Raw genomic sequence first — 22,126 nt, 5'->3', positions numbered from 1 at the left:
TAATCTTTTTCCCCTCCTCTGCTTCTCTCCTTTTGTGCTCCCTTTCCCCTCTCTCCCCAAAACTCACAACTGCACCTAGCAACCCTACTCTACCTCTCCCACATTCCTGCATACTCCCACAAGCAGCACTACACCTCCGCTCCTCCCTGCTATCATTCTCCCCTCCTCACCCCAGTCTCCTCCTTACCCCAACTACCAACAATTTGTGTTTCCCATCAGGTACAGTAACTGCACACAGTCTGGCCTCAGCAGTCAGAGACTGTGGCAATAAGTGTGCATGTTATGCTTGCATGAATGTGCTTTAGAATAAAGCCTTTTGACGAAAAGCTCAAATGTATAGCAGCATTTTTGTTGTGCATATCTGTGACTCAACTCTCCTCAACATGGTGAGTAACATTATATTGTCTCAGTGCCTATTTTATAATTTTCTTGTAAAAGGCACAGTCTGCACAGAGTTTAACATCTTGAAATTTTAACCTTTTGAAGAACAAGAAATCTAAATGAAAGAAATAACATGACTTCATGAAACCACAGTCACATGATTAGTAGGAGTGTGGGGAAGGGTAAGAAGAATGAGGGAAGATCAGTTCATGTAGGGATAACAACTTGTGAGACTGGCCACAGTCCTTTGAGGTCCACATGCAGGCATTTGCCTGAAGTAATTTATAGAAAGGTGTAGTGGAATCAGGTTCTCAAAATAAGGATTTGACGCTGTTCTTCCGAAACACTTACCCCTGCAGGTATCTGCAGTATCTGTTTCAGAGAGAGAGAGAGAGAGAGAGAGAGAGAGAGAGAGAGAGATATCATTAAAGACTAAGCACAACCTGCAACTAGGGAAGAATAGTGAAGGAAATCAGAGAAGTCCATTACGAAATACATTTGTCTTTAGGGATTCAATGAAACTATAGAAACAGGGACAAGTGGTTGTACAGGAGGAGTCTCATCTATGCATAGTTAACTAAAGTACAGACATTTGCAAGTATTCCAACTTACCTCTCTCTCTGGCAGGAGACTGTCGGCCATGGCTGCTGATTTGTCTTTAACTGTATCATCTGACAGACCTTGCACTGCCAACAGTTCTGCTGTTGTGAGGAAGGATGTGAGCTGTTCCTGCATCACATTCACCTCACCAAGATATATGAAGTCTAACAGAGCCACTAGGTCTTCAAACTTGACATTACGGAAAATTATTACTGGATGCTGGCAAGGATTTTCCTGAAAATGGAAACACATTTTTTGTAGAAGTTTACTTCTCTACAACTAATAATAAATGAATTCATATTCAGTATAGTTAAAAAAATATCTAGGATTTTCATTTTTTGTGAGTAGACCTTCCTTACTTTGAAAAGCTCTCTGAAGTAAGTACTGCACACTGAAAGAAGCATTTTGTGAGCCCGAATGCGCTTTCCTTCACAGCTCAGTGTCACATCCACTAACTCTTCATCATTCCTCAATGTACTAAAACCTCCTGTTACATGGGTTGGGTAATTATTCCATCTGAGTGAGTACTGCTGACTACTGCCCATCTAGAATGGAGAGATATAAACACATTAAATTTGTCACATAATTAAGTTTTTAATGGTATGGACTCTGCCTCCTTATCAGAGTAAAACTTGATGCTAGATTAGGACACAAATCTAAGAGAAATCTCCCATTATCTGATTACACATCTCATATCAACTTGAAGCATCAGTCTTACCAAATGGGCGAAACCTCAAAGCTCCACTGTAATGAATGTACTGGTAGATTAAAGCTTTGATTTACTTTTTGAGACATTCTCAGATCAGTGACAATCTTTCTTTGTTTATCTACATCTACCTGATTAATCAGCAACTCACAATTAAGTGCCTGGCAGTGTGTTCATCGAATGACCTTTAAGCTACTTTTTTACCATTCCCCTCTTGAACAGTGCACGGGAAAAACCAACACTTACATCTTTTCATGCAAGCTCTGATTTCTCTTATTTTATTATGACGATCATTTCTCCCTATGTAGGTGGGCACCAAGGAAATATTTTCACACTCTGATGAGTCTCTTATTTTATTATGATGATCATTTCTCCCTATATAGTTGGGCACAAAGGAAATATTTTCACACTCTGATGAGAAGGCTGGTGTTTGAAATTCATTAGAAGATCCTGCCACAGTAAAAGACACCTTCATTATAATGACTGCCATCCGAATTCATGTATAAAATCTGTGGCATTCTCTTCCCTGTTTTCCAATAATACCAAAAAAGCTTCCCTTCTTTGAACTTTTTTATGTCCTCCATCAATCCTATCTGATGCAGATCCCACACTGCACAGCAATACCCCAGAATAGAGTGGACAAGGATAGTGTAAGTAGTCTCTTTAGTAAACATGTAACATTTTCTAAGTGTTTGGCAAATATATCACAGTCTTTGGTTTGCTTTCCCCACAACATTATCTATGTGATCATTTGAATTAAAGTTATTTGTAATTGTAATCCCTACGTACTTAGTATACAGGCTTTAGATTTGTGTGATTTATCGTGTAACTGAAATTTGGTTCATTCTTTCTACTGCTCACACTCTTCGTGATTTAGAGTCAATTGCCACTTTTGCACCATACAGATACCTTGCTAAATCATTTTGCAATTTCTTTTGGTCATCTGATGACATTACATGACAGTAAATGACAGCAACATCTGCAAACAATCGCCGGCCGCGGTGGTCTCGCGGTTCTAGGCACGCAGTCCGGAACCGTGGGACTGCTACGGTCGCAGGTTCGAATCCTGCCTCGGGCATGGATGTGTGTGATGTCCTTAGGTTAGTTAGGTTTAAGTAGTTCTAAGTTCTAGGGGACTGATAACCACAGCAGTTGAGTCCCATAGTGCTCAGAGCCATTTGAACCATTTTCTGCAAACAATCTAAAAGGACTGCTCAGACTGTCTTAAACCATTTATGTAGATCAAGAAGAACAGAGAGCCTATAACATTTCCTCGGGGAACACCAGACAGTACTTCTGTTTTAACTCCATGACTTCCCATCAGTTATTACAAACAGTAACTTTTCTGACAGGAAATCATGAATCCAGTCACACAACTGAGATGACACTCCATAGGCACACATTTTAATTAGAAGACACTTGTGAGAAATGGTATGAAAAGCCCTCTGTAAATCTACAAATATAGAATCAATTTGATGTCCCCTATCGATAACACTTCATGAGAATAAAGTGCTAGTTGTGTTTCACATTAACTATATTTTCTGAATCCGTATTGGTTATTTGTCAATAAATTGTTTTCTTCAAGCTGATACATAATATTCAAGCACAATATATGTTCCAGATTCCTATTGCAAATTGATGTTAGTGATAGGGGGTCTGTAATTCAATGGATTACTCCAATTTCCTTTCTTGAGTAATGGTCTGATTTTGCAACTTTCCAATCCCAGACCTTTCAACGAGCAACCAGTTGTTTTTGATTGCTAGGTATGGAGCTTATTCTGAAAGCAACCTTACTGATATACAATATGGACTGGAAGCCTTGCCTTTATTAAGTGTTTTAGGCTGCTTCGCTACACTGAGGATATCTACTTCTAAGTTACTCATGTTGGTAGCTATTCTCAATTCAATTCAAACTTTGGCGTATTTACTTCATCTTATTTTGTGAAGGAATTTCAGAAATTTAGTAACTCCGCTTTAGTGCCGCTGTTGTCAATAACATCACCATTGTTATCACACAGTGAAGGTATTGTTTGCATCTTGCTGTTGGTGTGCTTTATATATGACCAGAGTCTCTTTGGGTTTTCTGCCACATTTTGAGATGGAGTTTCGTCGCAGAAACTATTAAAAGCATCTCACATTGAAATTTGCACTAAATTTCAAGCTTCTGTAAAACTTTGCTGATCTTGGGGATTTTGTGTTCTTTTAAATTTCGCATGATTTTTTTACTGGTTCTGAAATAGTGTTCTGACCTATTTTGTGTACCGTGGGGGCATCAGTACCATCTCTTATTAATTTATTTAGTATATATCTCTCAACTGCTGTTGATACCATTTCTTTGAAGGTAAACTACATCTGGTCTATGCTTACATGTTCAGACAGGAAGGAGTGAAGACTCTCTCTTAGGAAGATGTCATGCATATTTTTATTTGCTTTTTAAAACATAAGTATTTTCTGTTTATATCCGGTAGGTTTGGATGTTAGGGTATTCAGTCTAGCTACAATAACCTTGTGGTCACTAATCCCTGTATCCATCATGATGCTCCTTATTTGGTCAGGATTATTTGTTGCTAAGAGGTCAATTATGTTTTCGCAACCATTTACACTTCGACTGGTCTCCTGAACTAGTTGTTCAAAATAATTTTCTGAGAAGGCATTCAGTATGATTTTCGATGAAATTTTATGCCTTCCATCGACTTTAAACATGTATTTTCGCCTACAAATCGATGGTAGAGTGAAGTCATCACCAACTATAATGATATGAGTGGTGTACCTACTTGATATGACACTCAAGTTTTCTTTGAAATATTCAGAAACTGTATCATCTGAGTCAGTGTCGATAAAAGGAACCAATCATTAATGAATTCCAGTTGTCAGATATAGAATCTACCCATACTAACTCACATGAACTATCTACTTCAATGTCACTACAAGAGAAACTACTTCTGATGCACATGTATAACAAAGAAATGCAATCTTGAGTTTAAAGTGTGTTAGAACCAAGAGATTTGCACAGGTATGCCACATGAGTAGTATGTTCTTGTAGAAAGATGTATGTATAGTTCAAGGTTTCAATTTATGAGTTGAAACTTCTGAGGTTCGTTGTTAGCATTTTTCCGTTTTGTAGGTGGTCTGATGAAAATGACATTTAATGAAGAGTGTGTACCTTTCTGGACTAAAGTTAGAGAAGTTTACCTAAATGCATACTTTTTTTCTAGTATTTGTTGAATTATTGCTGCAGTTCTTCTTTTAATGATTTCACATTATACAACAATGTCATGAGACTGTAAATGTGATGGGTTGGCAGTCTTAGAATTGCTACATGGCAGAATAGTGGCCTACAAAAAGTTTTTTGCCTTGACACCACACATTCACATGAGAGCCTTTTTCTGGACTAAGATTTTTTTTTTATACATCTATTTCCGTAGAACCAAATTGAGGAGCAAATCTTCAAGGTCATGAAACACGTCAGTACATGAAATTACAATACAGAAGTAATAACAGATTAACTAAAATGTTTATGAACTCCAAAAAAGGACAAGCCATAAGTTTATGTAAAGGTAATCATAAGTATAACAGGAATCAGCTTAATTTTTCCAGGAACTCCTTTACAGAACAGAAGGAGTGACCCATGAGGAAACCATTCAGTTTTGATTTTTCATATATAAAAATTATTATTTGTGTTATGCCCTTGAAGAGTGCATTGAGACTAAACTTCATGTCCATTCCCCTGTTTTCTCTTTACATTCTGCCCAAACTTCCCTCATTCATGTGCTGTGTTTCTGCTTCCGTTCTTCGGTCCACTTTAGTACCTGCGTTCTCTTTGGCTTCTCTTTCTTCCTGTTTGCCCAGTGTTCCTTCATCCTCTGGCTGTGTTCTTGTCATCTCTGCTTGGTCCATTGTGTTCATTGGTTGTGTGGTGTCTCTTGTAGTTTGTTTCTTCTGGTGTCTCTTGTAGTTTGTTTCTTCTGATCAGGTTCCTAAGGAGTGTTTTGTTTTGTATTGTTTCCTGTGTGATGTTGAGTTGTTCAATGTTACTTCATTCACCCATATCATTTCTCACTTCATTCATCCATTTGTTGTTTATCCTTGTGCTAACCCAGTCCAACATCTGTCTCGTTATCCTATGTGGTGCCAGTCTGCTGTGAGGTGTCCATAAAACTGTAGTCTACGTTTCCTAATTTGGTCTGTTATTTCCTCTGTGTGTTCATATGGTTCTTCAGCTGGCCTCTTTATCCATACCCAATCTTTTTGTGTCACCCCGAATATTTTCCTGAGTATTTTTTGTTCTGTCTTCTCTATCTGTTTGATTCATGTCTGTCCTTGTACTACTGTGGTCTCTGCTGCGTAGAGAGAGAGAGAGAGAGAGAGAGAGAGTGTGTATGAGAGAGAGAGTGTACATCAAGTCCAGGAACACTTTCAATTATTTATTGCACAAGAACTAAACATTGTACAGATGTCATACATATTGTATTTTGAAGTGAAACTCTGAAAGTTTCTTTATAAACATTCAATATGCGAACCCTGAGTGACCTGGCAGACGTCAATACAGTAATCGAATTCTTGACATACCCCTCCTAGCATGGCATCATCGACTGTGGCAGTTGCTTCCTGCGTTCTCTCCTGGAGCTCTGGTACATCACATGGTGGAAGCAGTACATACACCAGATCTTTAATGTGTCCCCACAGAAAAAAGACACAGAGTGTGAGATCTGGTGATTGGGGAGGCCATTTCATGAAATAGCTGTCCCCTTCTGTAGCATGGCCAATCCATCAATGCAGCATCTGACTATCGGAAAATTACCAAACTACGCTGTACACCCTGTGTGTGTGTGTGTGTGTGTGTGTGTGTGTGTGTGTGTGTCTCTTGATATTTTTTTGAGAGGCCAGTGTCAGAATACCCAGACCAATGACCAGGTGTTGACAAGATGTTTGCAAATTTACACCACTTATTGCCCGAACCACCAGTTTTTGATCCAAAAATACCCTTTAAGAATGGAAAGAGTTAACCCACAATATAATACCATACATCATAAGGGAATGAAAATAAGCTAAGTAGACTACTTTTTGTGTGAAGCTATCATTTACTTCAAATACCGTTCGAATAGTATAAAAGGCTTTGAAAAGTCTTTGAAAAGATCCTGAACGTGGGCTTTCCACAACAGTTTACTATCTATCTGAAGTTTGAACTGTTTAGTTTCACTAGTCATATGACCATTCTGTGAAATTAAAATGTCGGGTTTTGTTAAAATGTGTGTTAGAAACTGTAAAAACTGAGTCTTACTATGATTTAGCATTAGTTTATTTTCTACAAGCCATGGACTTATGTCATGAACTGCACTATTCGAAACAGTGCCAGTGTTGCACACAACATCCTTTACTACCAAGCTAGTGTCATCAGCAAACAGTAATATTTTAGAATCACCTGTAATACAAGAGGGCATAGCATTTATATAAATAAGAAACAGGAATGGCTCCAGCACTGATCCCTGGGGCGCACTGATCTCCCCCCCCCCCACCCCCCCCATTTGACCGTGCCCCACTCAGACCCCACATCATAGCCATTCTCAACACTGAGGATCATGATCTTTTGCTGTCTGTTGTTAAAGTAAGAGGTGAACCAACTGTGAGATACTCCCCGTATTCCATAATGGTCCTACTTCTGGAGCAATATTTTGTGAGCAACACAATCAAATGCCTAAGTTAAATCAAAACACATGCATTGCATTTGAAACCTTTTGTTTAATCCATCCAGTACCTCACAGAGAAAAGAAAATATAGCATATTCAGTTGTTAAAGCACTTCTAAAACTGAACTGTATATTTGACAGCAACTTAATAAAATAAAATGATCAATTTTCCTTACAAACACAACCTTTTCAATGACTTTAGCAAACACTGATGGCATAGAAATAGGTCTAAAATTGTCTACATTAACCCTTTATCCCTTTTTATAAAGTGGCTTTACTACTGAGCACTTTAATCATTCAGGAAACTGACCATTCTTAAAGGTAAAATTACAAATATGGCTAAGTATAGGTCTAACTTGTGCAGCACAGTACTTTAATGTTCTGCGAGGCACTACATCATATCCACGTGAGTCCTTAGTCTTCATTGATTTAATTATTGAGTCAATCTCCCCCTTGTCAGTATCACAGAGGAGTATTTCAGACATCAATCTCAGAAAGGCACTTTCCAAGAGACTTAATGATTCCCTGTAGAAACCAGGTTTTTATTTAATTCAGCAGCAATGCTCAGAAAGTGATTGTTAAATAGCGTACATTTATTTGACGTATCAGTAACAGAAATATTTTTACTATGAACTGACTTTATATTGTCAACCTTGTGCTGTTGACCAGACACTTCCTCCATGACTGACCATATGGTTCTAATTTTTTCCTGTGAATTAGCTATTCTATTTGCATATCACATAATCTTTGTTTTCTTAATAACATTTTAAGCACCTTACAATACTGTTTGTAATGGACTACTGTAGCTTGACTGTGACTACTTCTAACATTTTGATAATATTTTTTAGCATTAGTAATTTATTCATCTAAGGATAATTTTACAATGATACAGGATTTGTCAACTAAATACAAGGAAAACATGAGTGATATATACAGAAACATATATTCAGTGAGTACAGACGATTGGCTGTAGCTTGTTGAAGGGATCACCCTGGCATTTACCAGAAAGGATTTACGAAAACTATAGAAAACCTAAATTAGGATGGCTGAACATAGCGTAAGCATCCAGTCTCCTAAAACTGAGGCCAGTTTCTTAACAGATGCACTACCTCATTCAGTTATGTACATATATACTGGGAACGAGTCACATTAATAATGCTAAAAAGTAATTATACACTGTTTATTTAGTCTCTTTGTACTTTTCCTTCTGTTCTGCCTGTCTGAGTGAGATGTCGAAATCAGCAAAATGGTGAATTTTTGTCATCTCTTTCACTTCCTTGGGCAAATTATTACACAACTTTAATCATTGAAAGAAAATGCTGTTTAGAGTTTTTTTCTTTGTTTGTTTTTCCTTGGTAAATATTAGTCCAAACTGGCTCTTGTCCCTTGGTCTTGTATAGAATTTGTGAGATACTAATTTTTTTCCTGATGTGCACAACACTTGACACAGTAACGGTACCCATTCTATTTTTAAATATTTGTTTACAATGAGCCCAACTACTGTTAATTGTTGACCAGTTTTTCTACTGTTTGGAAAGTGTTTCCACTTATTATTCACTTGATCTGCAAAACTGAATCTCCTAATTAAGAACTGAGTGTCCAATGGAAAATTATGTTGCCACAAGGAACTGGCTGTTCAGATAAATTTTTGGCTTGCAGCTGGTCAGCATACAGTACATTCCACGATATTTCAGTGCTGCACCTTTGACTCATCCTCAAGTGAGCCATCAAAGACTGACAAAGAAAGCTTTCATTATGCAATATACAGGGTGTTACAAAAAGGTACAGCCAAACTTTCAGGAAACATTCCTCACACACAAAGAAAGAAAATACGTTATGTGGACATGTGCCCGGAAACGCTTACTTTCCATGTTAGAGCTCATTTTATTACTTATCTCCAAATCACATTAATCATGGAATGGAAACACACAGCAACAGAACGTACCAGCGTGACTTCAAACATTTTGTTACAGGAAATGTTCAAAATGTCCTCCGTTAGCGAGGATACATGCATCCACCCTCCGTCACATGGAATCCCTGATGCGCTGATGCAGCCCTGGAGAATGGCGTATTGTATCACAGCTGTCCACAATACGAGCATGAAGAGTCTCTACATTTGGTACCGGGGTTGTTTAGACAAGAGCTTTCAAATGCCTCCATAAATGAAAGTCAAGAGGGTTGAGGTCAGGAGAGCGTGGAGGCCATGGAATTGTTCCGCCTCTACCAATCCATCAGTCACCGAATCTGTTGTTGAGAAGCGTACGAACACTTTGACTGAAATGTGCAGGAGCTCCATCGTGCATGAACCACATGTTGTGTCGAACTTGTGAAGGCACATGTTCTAGCAGCACAGGTAGAGTATCCCATATGAAATCATGATAACGTGCTCCATTGAGCGTAGGTGGAAGAACATACTAACGAAACTAAAATGAGCTCTACATGGAAATTAAGCGTTTCCGGACACATGTCCACATAACATCTTTTCTTTATTTGTGTGTGAGGAATGTTTCCTGAAAGTTTGGCCGTACCTTTTTGTAACACCCTGTATAGCACACTGTGAGTGTTCTGCACATGCATAAAAATCAAGTTGACAGATGGACCACACTACCCAGCAGCAAGTAGAACCATGGAGCTAAGTTGTTCTCTGCATTGCCAGACGCCGTGGCCGTTGGTGCACTCCTTAGTCTTTTATTAGTGCAAATCGTGGAGATGATTGGTTTGCATGCAATGTCTGCCTGTTAGTCACTATCATGGTTCATCAGATTTTCTGCAAGGAGTATTTTCATGGCTTCTTTAATAATGGGGTCACAAAAAGATCAGAATCATTGTTTTAGTGTACTCCAATGCATGTCTAGTGGAAATACAATGTTTGGCAATAGCAGATTTGCTTGGTTGCAAAAGGTGAGTGCAGTGTTGATGTTCAGTGTAAGTCTTTCATGGTGTGTGTGTGTGTGTGTGTGTGTGTGTGTGTGTGTGTGTGTGTGTGCGCGCGCGCGCGTGCGCGCTGACCTATGTATGCCATACCACCATCATTCACCCATATAACCACAATAAGGAAGAAAGGGAGACAACCATCTTTATTTCCACAGTACACCAAATATGAATGATTGGAGGTGATAAAGAAACTCCAGTAATTTTTCTTCTCCATAAGAGCACTCTATGAAAAGTACTGTCCATGTAATTCCAGTTGATTTAAGGGCAGCTGATTCAAATGCTCTCTCCTTGAAATCCTCCGTAAAAAGGTTGGTCATCAAGGGAGGCAGAGGGCTGCCCATGATGACACAGTCAGTGTGCTCAAAATATGCTTGACCGAACATAAAATAGGTAGAAGAAAGAGCATGCCAAAACAAAAAAGTGATATCCACGTGAAATTTATTGCCAATTATGCTTAGACAGAGGCCCCCCCCCCCCCCCCCCAGTCTACTGGGGGTCAGTCACTGACAGATGTGATGTGTACATTTGCCCACCAACAGTCTCAGCAAAGAAGTGATATTCTTGGCTAAATCACATGTAGGATCTCCAGTGTCACTCACTACTGGACTTTTGGGACTTCATTATTAAAGAATCTGTGGACATAAGCTAGGCAGAAAACCTGTGAGCTACAATAATGGCTAACTGTCTGACAGTGCATGGAACTCCATCTCCACGATTTTCTCTAATCAAGGATGACAGAGTGTGTCAATGGCCGCAGTGAGTGGTAATGCAGAGGACAGCTGAGTTCCACAGTTCCACCAATGTGTGTGCTGCCGCCGGGTAGTGTGGTCAGTCTGTCAACTTGATTTTGACACATGCAGAATACTCACAGTGTGCTATATACAGGGTTATTACAAATGATTGAAGCGATTTCACAGCTCTACAATAACTTTATTATTTGAGATATTTTCACAATGCTTTGCACACACATACAAAAACTCAAAAAGTTTTTTTAGGCATTCACAAATGTTCGATATGTGCCCCTTTAGTGATTCGACAGACATCAAGCCAATAATCAAGTTCCTCCCACACTCGGCGCAGCATGTCCCCATCAATGAGTTCGAAAGCATCGTTGATGCGAGCTCGCAGTTCTGGCACGTTTCTTGGTAGAGGAGGTTTAAACACTGAATCTTTCACATAACCCCACAGAAAGAAATCGCATGGGGTTAAGTTGGGAAAGCGTGGAGGCCATGACATGAATTGCTGATCATGATCTCCACCACAACCGATCCATCGGTTTTCCAATCTCCTATTTAAGAAATGCCGAACATCATGATGGAAGTGCGGTGGAGCACCATCCTGTTGAAAGATGAAGTCGGTGCTGCCGGTTTCCAGTTGTGGCATGAGCCAATTTTCCAGCATGTCCAGATACACGTGTCCTGTAACGTTTTTTACACAGAAGAAAAAGGGGCCGTAAACTTTAAACCGTGAGATTGCACAAAACACGTTAACTTTTGGTGAATTGCGAATTTTCTGCACAAATGGGTGAGGATTCTCTACCGCCCAGATTCGCACATTGTGTCTGTTCACTTCACCATTAAGAAAAAAATGTTGCTTCATCACTGAAAACAAGTTTCGCACTGAACGCATCCTCTTCCATGAGCTGTTGCAACCGCGCCGAAAATTCAAAGCGTTTGACTTTGTCATCGGGTCTCAGAGCTTGTAGCAATTGTAAACGCTAAGGCTTCTGCTTTAGCCTTTTCCGTAAGATTTTCCAAACCGTCGGCTGTGGTACGTTTAGCTCCCTGCTTGCTTTATTCGTCGACTTCCGCGGGCTACGTGTGAAACTTGCCCGCACGCGTTCAACCGTTTCTTCACTCACTGCGGGCCGACCCGTTGATTTCCCCTTACAGAGGCATCCAGAAGCTTTAAACTGCGCATACCATCGCCGAATGGAGTTAGCAGTCGGTGGATCTTTGTTGAACTTCGTCCTGAAGTGTCGTTGCACTGTTATGACTGACTGATGTGAGTGCATTTCAAGCACGACATACGCTTTCTCGGCTCCTGTCGCCATTTTGTCTCAATGCGCTCTCGAGAGCTCTGGCGGCAGAAACCTGAAGTGCAGCTTCAGCCGAACAAAACTTTATGAGTTTTTCTACGTATCTGTAGTGTGTCGTGACCATATGTCAATGAATGGAGCTACAGTGAATTTATGAAATCGCTTCAGTCATTTGTAATAGCCCTGTATTGTGGAACAGAGGATATGTTTGTCAGACTTCCAGGGCTCACGTGAGGATGACTGGCATGAGTCCAGTTGAAATATCATGGAATATATTGAATGAGGACCAGCTACAAGCCCAAAATTTGTTTAAACATTCAATTTGCTGGGAAAATTTTAAAATTCACGAGAAACTGGTTGTTACACTTTGATGATAATGACATTCTCTTTGCCAATACCTTGTGTGTTCATTCCATATTGACTGACAATCAATATTTGTCCCTAAAAACTTTGTATTTGCTACGCAGTTTACAGAAAAATCTTTTATGCTTAACATGACAGTGTTATTTACCCTCTTTAGGCTAAAATTCATATTTGTTTTCTTTCTGTTCAGTGTTGATTTATCATACGCTACGCAACTGAACACATCACTGATGGTTTCATTGCCTTCTCAACCAGAAGTTCTGATGTTATATCAGTGACTGTAATTTTTTGCCATCATCAAAGAGAATTTTTTCTCTATATTGCCTGGAAAGTCATTGGTAAATATTAAGAGCAGAACTAGTCCCAAGATACTCCACTGTGAAACACCTATGATAAAATATTTGGGGTCTGATAACTGTTTCAGTGAAAATCTGTGCCACGTCTACCTTCTGCATCCTATTTCCCAAGTATGAGTGGGACCACCCATTTGCTATTCCTCTTATATGTAGCGCTTCTAGTTTGTTCAGTAAGATTTTATGGTCAACAATATCAGAAGCTTGTGTATGTTTGCAGTTGGGGATATTCAGCTGCCAAATAACTGTTAAAAATTCATGGTGAAACCTTCAGCTGTCCTTTACTCAATGAGATATGGAGGTTTCACCCTGAATTTTAAAAAATATCAGAAGCCTTGGACAACTCTAAAAATAGTCTTATTTTTCCAGGTAACTCATTATTTATTACTTTTAAGAAGGATGAGATTAGGGAAACTGGTCTGCAGCTTTTCAAATTTTCCTCATTGCCTTTCTTTAGTACTGGCACAGCTCATGTGTCTTTTAAAAACCTGGGAAAAATAGCTAACTAAAATACTCATTTATTAGATTTGTTAATGCCCTTGGCTTTACATATTGCATAGTTCACATCAGCTCATGCTAATCATAAAATCAGGTTAGTATCTGATGGAAGGAAAGTCAAAATAGGTCTACCTCAGGGTAACAATATTATAAAAAGGAAAGTTGCTACTCAATATATAGTGGAGATGCTGATTCGCAGATAGGCACAAGAAAAATACTGTCACAAATAAAGCTTTCAACCATTAAGGCCTTTGTCAACAACAGACGAGAGTGTCTGTCTTATTATTTATTCTTTACTTTTATCCCTGTGACTTCTCGCCAGTTTTAGTGAGTTTTTGTCTTTCACTATCATTGATTTTCTCAGATTTCTTCTTCTTCTTCGGCAATACAGCCCTTGGTGGGCCTTGGCCTCCTCAACAATCTTCCTCCATATCTATCTGTTCTCAGATTTTTTATTCCATCCACGGATCCCCATCTTGGCAACGTCAGCCAGCTCATTGCCTATCCATCTAGCTCTTGGTCTGCCCTCTCTTCTGGTGGAATACAGTCTGGCCTTCATTAATCGTTTGGGCATCCTGTCTTCAGTCATCCTCTCCATATGTCCTAACCAATGTATTCTTTGAGATTTGATAAATTTCACTACATCTTTCCCTTGTATAAGCTCTTGTATTTCATGGTCGTATCTCACACTCCAACCTTCTGCCTCTCTCACAGGCCCATAGATTTTTCATAAGGTTTTCCTTTCAAATGCTCTTAGGCTGTTACTGTCTGCTTCTGTCATTTTCCATGTTTCTGATCCATATGTGGCAACAGGTCACACAAAGGAATAGTATACTCTCAGTTTAGTTTTTCTTGTAATTAGAGAGTTCTTGAGTATCTTTAGGTTTGCATAACAGGCTTTGCTTCCTGCTTGTATCCTTTCTCTAATACATTGTGTCATACTATTATCATAGGTTAGGAGGACACCTAAATAACAGAAGCATCTGTCAGCTATGAAGCATTTATCAGAGTTCTTCAGGTTCTGTAGTGTTCTTCTAGCTTCAGAATTGGACATAACCAAATATTTTGTCTTGCTTTCATTTACAGTAAGTCCAATTCTTGTTCCTTCTGCTTCCATTTGTCCATATATTTCTTTAAGCAATGTTACATCCCTTGTCACCATGGCAGTATCATCTGCATATCTGGCTGGACGTCATCATTATTGTTCCTCTTGTATCTATTTTTTTGTATGATACTATGCAACAGAGGCTATCACCCTGTTTCACTCCATCCTCAAAGTCCAACTGCATGGTCATTCTGTTATTCACTTTTACTTTTGTATTCTTCATTGTTAGCTCTTCATTGTTTATCACAGATGCCCAATTCTTTCAGCTCTTTATACAATGTTGGTCTATTAATACTATCGAAAGCCACGAACAGGAAGAGAAGATCTATATCATATTCATAAAATTTTTCCATTATTTGTCAAACAATAAACAACTTCTGTTTGATCGGAATACACATTGGTATTCTCTGAGTATATTTTCGGTGCACTTCTTTATTCTTTCGTTCAGCACTCCAGAGAAAATCTCTATAGTTTTCACAATTGAGCTTTTCTCCTTTCTTATATATTGTGCATATTATTCCAGTATTCCACTCCTCCAGCATGCTTTCATTTACCCATATGTTCTTTATTAGTTTAAATATTTCATGTCTTAGAAGTTGCCCCCCCTGATTTTATTACTTCTGACACGGTCCCATCTTCACCAGGTGCACAGTAATTTTTTAGTTTATTTATCACTGTTACCACTTCCAGCATTGTTGGGTTTTGTGCCTCATCCCTTTCAATTTCTCTTATCTCTGTGTTCTCTTCCTGTTCCTGTGTACCTCTTGGGACCTGATCTGAGTTTTTGTTGAGCATATCTTCAAAGTATTCTGCCCATCTCGGCAATATTTTTTGTTCATCTATTATCTCGCCGTTTCTGTTTTTGCATGCATTTTGTTTGGGTTGAAAATTTTTTATCATCTTTCCCACGACATGATAGAATTTCTTCGTTTCATTCTGTTCCTTTAATTCTTCTATCTCTTTAAACTTTGATTTCAGCCATTCCTTTTTTTGTTTCTTGCATATTCTTTGGGCATTGGATCTTAATTCTATGTACACCTCCACATTTCTTCTTGTTTCTCTCTGTATCATTCTCAGTCTCGCTGCATTTTTACATTCTATTACTAGCCTGCATTCATCATCAAACCACTCATTTCTTCTCATCCTGACTATGTCTTCTGCTGCCTCTTTCACTGCTTTCTGGATCTTAGTCTGTCTCTCTTGGATTCCCATTGTTTCCTTGCTGGGAGTCAGTGCATCTCTTGACTTTTACTTGGTATGCTTTCACAACTTCTGAGTCATTCAGTTTTCTGTGACCCAGATTGTAATTTTCTCCATTCATATAGGTGTTAGAGATAGGTTCTCTCTCACTAAAGCTTTTACAGCACAGTGGTCTGAATCATAGTTAGGGACCCTACAATTCCTCACATTGATAACTGACGTGGCATGTCATGCCTTTACTAACACAGGGTCTATTTGATGGACTACTCTACTTACATTTAATTTCCATGCTATAAGAAGTATTCTTTTATGTGGGAAACATATGCTCCTGATGATTAGATTATTTTTAGCAGCAAGCTGACATAACATTTCTCCATTCTCATTACTTTCTTCATGAAATGTGTATCTCCCAGATACTCTTCCATATTCACTTCGCCCAACCTGCGCATTAAAATCTCCCAAACTAAGAACAGATCATACTTTTGTACTTTACTTCATGCACTTTCTAGATCTTCATAAAACTTTTCCTTTGTTTCTTCTTCTGCTTCCTCTGTTGGTGTGTATGCTGTTATTACCATTATATTTCTGAATTTCACTTTCACTCTCAGTCTGCTAAGTCTTTCATTTATGGTTTCAAATTCAAAAACACTGTTACCAACCTCCTTTGTTATTATGAATCCCGTTCCGGCTTGTCCTGTTCTGTCTGGTCCACTATACAGCAGAGAATACTGGGGCATATCTATCTGTCCTTGTCATCTTATTTCTTGTAGCGCTACAATGTTGTACTTCATGATCTCATCAGCTATTTCTTTCATCCTTCCATGTTTCAACATTGTTTGTGCGTTCCATGTTACTATTACCAAATCTTTTGTCATTTTTCTTTGCCGAGGTCATGTTTTTTGTCACGCATCCATCATCTGAGGCTTTAGTTGAGGCTCTGTAATATGTCAGTTTTACAGTGTGGGGTTATTGACCCCATGGCCAACCCCCATCTTGGAGGACCTGGATTTCTTTAGGGCTTACTCCCCTAGGGAGGTTGGCTTTCCTACGCCTACAGAGCCCCCCCCCCCCATCCCCTGCCCTGTGTTGCGGGACACACTTTCTGGCTCCTCAGTCAAGACCAGTCCAGCTTGGGTGACCCTGCCAGTAGCTACACTACTGCTGGCATACATCTCGGTCCTTCATCGGAGAGGAGAGAGGGGAAAGAAAGGGAAGAAGGGAAAGGATATTCAGTTACTCACAACCCAGGTTATGAAGCAACAGTGAAAGGAAAATAGGGAGGGTAGCAAGGATGGAGGCATGGTTGTCAGAGGGAAGCCAAAGATCTTTATATGAGATTTTCCATTAATCATTTTAAGACTACACTTGATTTGTTATTTATTGCGTTTGTATCATCGGCAAACAAAACCAACTTGGCATCTGGTAATTTTACTGATGAAAGGTCATTGATATACACATGAAAAAGTAAAGGCCCTAAAATGGAACCTTGTGGGGACCCCACATGTAATTAGTTCCCAGTTGGATGATGCCTGATAGCTTGATACATGTCTCTTTCCTAACAACACCCTTTGTTTCCTGCCAGATATATAAGATTTGAACCATTTTGCAGCATTTCCTGTTACACTATAATATTCTAATTTACTTAAAAGGATATTGTGATTTACACAGTCAAATGCCTTTGACAGATCACAAAATATACCAGTTGGCTGCAATTTTTTGTCTTATGAATTAAGCACATTTTCACAGTAAGTGTAGACAGCCTTCTCAATATCAGAAACTTTTAGAAAGCCGAACTGCTTCTTGACAGTATGTTATTTGAGATAAGATGGTTATAAAGCCGATTGTACATTACTTTTTCTAAAATTTTTGAGAATGCTGGCAAAAGTGAAATTGGATGAAAATTTGATGCTATTTCTTTATCTCCCTTCTTAAACAGTAGCTCAAATCAGCATATTTTAACCATTCAGGAAATATTCCACTGATAAACGACTGGTTACACAGATAGCTTAATATGTTACTTAACTCAGAATCACATTCTTTAATTAGTTTTGTTGATATTTCCATCATATCCACTACATGTTTTTGATTTTAAAGATTTTATGATGGACATTATTTCTGCTGGGGTAGTGAGGGTCAAATTCATATTATGGAAGTTACTTGAAATGTCTGGTCTGAGGTATTCCATAGCAGCATCTACAGAACCTAACAACTCCATCTTTTCAGTAACAGTTATGAAATGTTTGTTAAAAAGTTTTGCAACACTATACACATCTGTCACCAATGTATCATTTACTCTTAATGCTATTTGCTCCTCTTCATGTCTGGTTCTACTGGTCTCCTCCCTCGCTATATCCCATACTGTCTTTATTTTGTCTGATATGACTATCTTTTCCTTGTAATATATTTGCTTTCATGTCCGTATTGCAGTCTTTATTATTTTGCAGTATTTCTTGTAATGCGCTATAGCATCAACATCGGAACTGTTTCGGAATGACAGATAGAGTTTTCTTTTAGTTTTACAAGATAACCCTGTTCCTTGAGTAATCCACGGCTTCTTTGTAGACTTTGCTCTAACCCTGGTAAGTTTTTGGGGAAAACAAGTGTTCAAATAAGGTAAGCACTTTATTAGCAAAAGTGTTCTATTTTTCATTCATGCCATGAGCACTTGAAACATCAGTCCAGTGAATGTCTCTGAGGAGTGTCCTAAAATAATCAATATTTGGCTTATTGATTACCCTCTTGAGCTCTGATTTAACAGATTTTATATCCTGTTCAGTATTAACATTTAACAGAAGGAACTGCATATTATGGTCTGAGAGGCTATTGACTATTGGTTTTGTAATATAATTTTGTTCATTGGACTTTTCTATAAAGATATTATCAATGGCTGTTTGTGAGCAATTGGCTACCCTAGTGGGGAACTTTTCAGTGGGAATTAAGTTGAATGATAGTGTTACTAACTCGAATAAGTTCTTATTAGGAGAGTCTTTAAGAAAATCTACTTTGAAATCACCAGCAACTAGTATTTCTTTGTTTTTGGTTGTTAAATGGCCAGTACAGCTTCAAGGTGGTTTACAAACAGATTAAAGTTACCTGCAGGTGCTCAATATACACTTAATATTATGAAGGATTTTTTTGTGAAATTCCACTTCTGTTGCACATGCTTCCATATGCTGTTCTAGGGAAATTTTATGAATGTCTATGTTCTTAAATTTATGACAGTTCCTGATGAATGTGGCAACTCCTCCTTTCTCCATTTCTGATCTACAAAAGTGAGATGCTAACCTAAACCCTGTAACACTTAAAAGTTCAGTGGTCACATGATGTTAAGAGAGTCAGATTATGCCAGCTGGCTTTAAGGACTCTAATTCATCTATGCAGATAATTAATTCATTAATTTTATTTCTCAGTCCCCAAATATTTTGATGCAATAAAGGTAGCTGATATTTCACATTGACTGAGATAAAATTGGGTAGAGTTAAAATATCTGCTGACTGTTGAAAATTCTTAACCAATGGCTGTTTATGCTGATGTAATATGCTAGAATTATGTTTTTTGGTTTCTTTCTCAAACTGAAGGTTTGTCTCCGTCCTAACCTCTCTTAATATTTGGTTTCTTTCTGTCTTCACTACCCTAAAAAGGGTCTTTTCTGAACCCTATAAGCACTGGTATTTTACCACTCATGACAGTGCCTCCCACCTTTAACTTTCCTGCTATTTTCCCAGTCAGTTTACCCTTCCCCTTCCTGTTGAGGTGAAGGCCATGCCTAGTATAATCCCAACTATTGAGAGAATCAACAGGAACCACACCAATGTGTGACCCTGCACCCAACATAAGCAACCATTCCAACTCCAAATTAACTCTCTTGACCGAAGAGTTCAAATGAGGTCGGTCATGGCGCCCAAGAACAGATACAAACTCAACACTAGTATGCTTCGATGCTGATGCAATCTTTGCCAGGTCACACTCTACACTGTACCCAAGGATCTCTGTCAATACTATTACCTGCCCCACCCACTATAACCACGGTGTCTTCCTTAGTGAAATCTTTGCAAAGTGATCCTAAATCCTCTGACACCTGCTCTAGACCAGCACTAGGTTTAAAAAAAATTTGGTGACCTGGTATTCTGATCCTAGTTCATCCTGCAAAAGTTGGCCAACACCTCTTCCATGGGAACTACCTAACAACACGTTCTTTCTCTTTACTGATTTCCCTACTTTCTTACTTTTCAATTTGCTGATGAAAGTTTGTTGTGCCCTGTCTACACCTGCAACTGATTGAGGCTCACCAGTTTCTAACTGAAGCAATAGGTCAAATCTATTTTCCACATTCACCATGAAGCTGTCAGACAAAGTTCTAGGCCTATTCCTCCTGTTGCCCCTTCCCACCTCTCTTTACCTTCTACCTCCTTAACTTGTCAAGATCTCCCCTGGCCTTGTCTAACTCAGCCTGAAGGGTGGCAATTTTCCCCTCCTGTTCTACTATCTTCCTATCTCTACTACAAATCCTACAAAACCACTGATGAGTCTCATTTACTTCCCCTATTCCCATGACACTACAGTCACCCACATGGAAAAAACTACAGCACCCATCACACCAAAGCCCCGACCTAACAATTCTATGGTGTGTGTGTGTATTAAACATCACTCCCACAATTCACAGTTGGCTTGCAAGCTGAAAATAAAAATGTTCAAAAATGCATAAGAGGGTAATAAGAACTTCGAAACATACCGGTACCAGAACAATACAGCAACTCACACATTGTAAACATAATGTATAAATGCCACAACAAAATGTGGGACTTATTTCCGGAACTGCATCGTTCAGACCATTGTCTCTACAGTGTTAGGCTTTCACAAACCAATTCTAATGGATAAAATCTCTCTTCAAAGCCGTCACTTTGCACTGTCACACAAAAGTCGACAGCATAAATTGATGCCGGAAAGGGAAGGCTGATTTCCACTGAACACATGTAACAATCAACATGAGGGAATATTGTCCTTCAGTAGATTATCTATTTCGCCTCACTGTAAGTACCTTGAAACACTACAAAAAAATAAAAATATCCCATAATTTAAAAGATTTCGTAATGTTTTATAAATTGATGCTTGTTTCAGAATGGAACTAGATGGTTTAATGAACTAACTGTGCTATTAGATTACACAGTTCCAGCTATTTTATTGAAGTAGCCCTGTATGTCTTGTGTGTGATGTGTTACGTCGGTTTTTTTGTGCACATGTGAGCTAAAACGTCCCTTTCAATGAAAGTTACAAAGCAGTCTTATATTCTTAAGTAGTCTGCTGTTGACAAAAGGTTTGTGTGCAAACTAGAGATCTAATGACTGCACACGAGACTGGACTCCTCCCAATTTACGTTGGTCACATGGGCCGGTTCTTAAATTAAATGCAAAAGGGACGGCTTCAGGCGTTTTAATTTTCATCTCGTATTGAACAGCCATAGTCCTCGTATCCCGATTCTCGTCCTGACAGAGGCAAAATGATTCACATTACAAGTATCAGACTCACAGCACAATGCGAAAACCGAAGCAATAGCACGATACCACGAGAAACAGAAAGGTGTTACTTTTACCAGTTATATCTAATACGATGATAACATATTACCCGTTAATGGTTAATATGTTTTCTAGATTAATACATATGGGCAACGACATGAAGCGCAAAAACTGAGAAATACGTATATTTATTTCTTTCGTCAAAATAACAGTCTACAGTGTTTCCTTCCTGTGGCGTAGGGAAACAATTGTTTATCCTTTACTTAAGGGCACCCTGTGCGAGCCAATAGGTGTGCCCGTTTTAATATGCAATGCAAAATACAGTCATGATTTTACGCATCCTGCAATAAATCGTGATAAACATGTAATCAGCTTCTTTGCATTTTTTACATAAATTCTCAGTCGTTTGTTCAGTATCTGTCGCTAACGAGTTCCCAGATTTCGAACATACACATTACACTCATACAGATAAAACTTGACATTCTTGTGTAAACATAAATAAATCAGCAGTAGACATGCTGTTTAATCATTGGCTCAAAGGCACTGACAGATCCAATATAAATACTAGGGTCACTCTCAGCCACGGTTTGATTCTGATCTTGATGTAAAAGTTACAATTACTGATGTTCATAGCCATTTCCTTACCTGCTATTCGTAAAAAGTTTTTTTCGTGAAAATCTGTTAATTATGTGGAACAAAGTTGGCAACCTGTCACACAAACTTGTTCAAATCCTAGTGACACTCGCAAC

General features: G+C 38.7%; 1 protein-coding gene across 2 annotated transcripts in view; it reads right to left on the bottom strand.

Annotated features, from left to right (window-relative positions):
* The window catches only part of LOC126235877 (broad-complex core protein isoforms 1/2/3/4/5-like), a 69,613-nt gene extending 47,487 nt beyond the window's left edge, over nt 1–22,126 (bottom strand). Inside the window, exons 1-3 of one of the 2 annotated variants that reach the window (XM_049944787.1) lie at nt 22,023–22,126; nt 1,341–1,526; nt 994–1,215 (exon numbers count right to left, since the gene is read on the bottom strand). In XM_049944787.1, the coding sequence (XP_049800744.1) occupies nt 994–1,215; nt 1,341–1,526 (408 nt within the window). In that variant the 5' untranslated portion in view covers nt 22,023–22,126. Of the gene's footprint in view, nt 1–993; nt 1,216–1,340; nt 1,527–7,745; nt 7,849–22,022 lie in introns of those variants that run through there. The other variant, XM_049944786.1, reaches the window with a different exon arrangement.

Source organism: Schistocerca nitens, chromosome 2 (genome assembly GCF_023898315.1).
Source record: "Schistocerca nitens isolate TAMUIC-IGC-003100 chromosome 2, iqSchNite1.1, whole genome shotgun sequence".
NCBI lineage: Eukaryota > Metazoa > Arthropoda > Insecta > Orthoptera > Acrididae > Schistocerca > Schistocerca nitens.
This window is presented reverse-complemented; position numbering and strand designations above follow the sequence as displayed.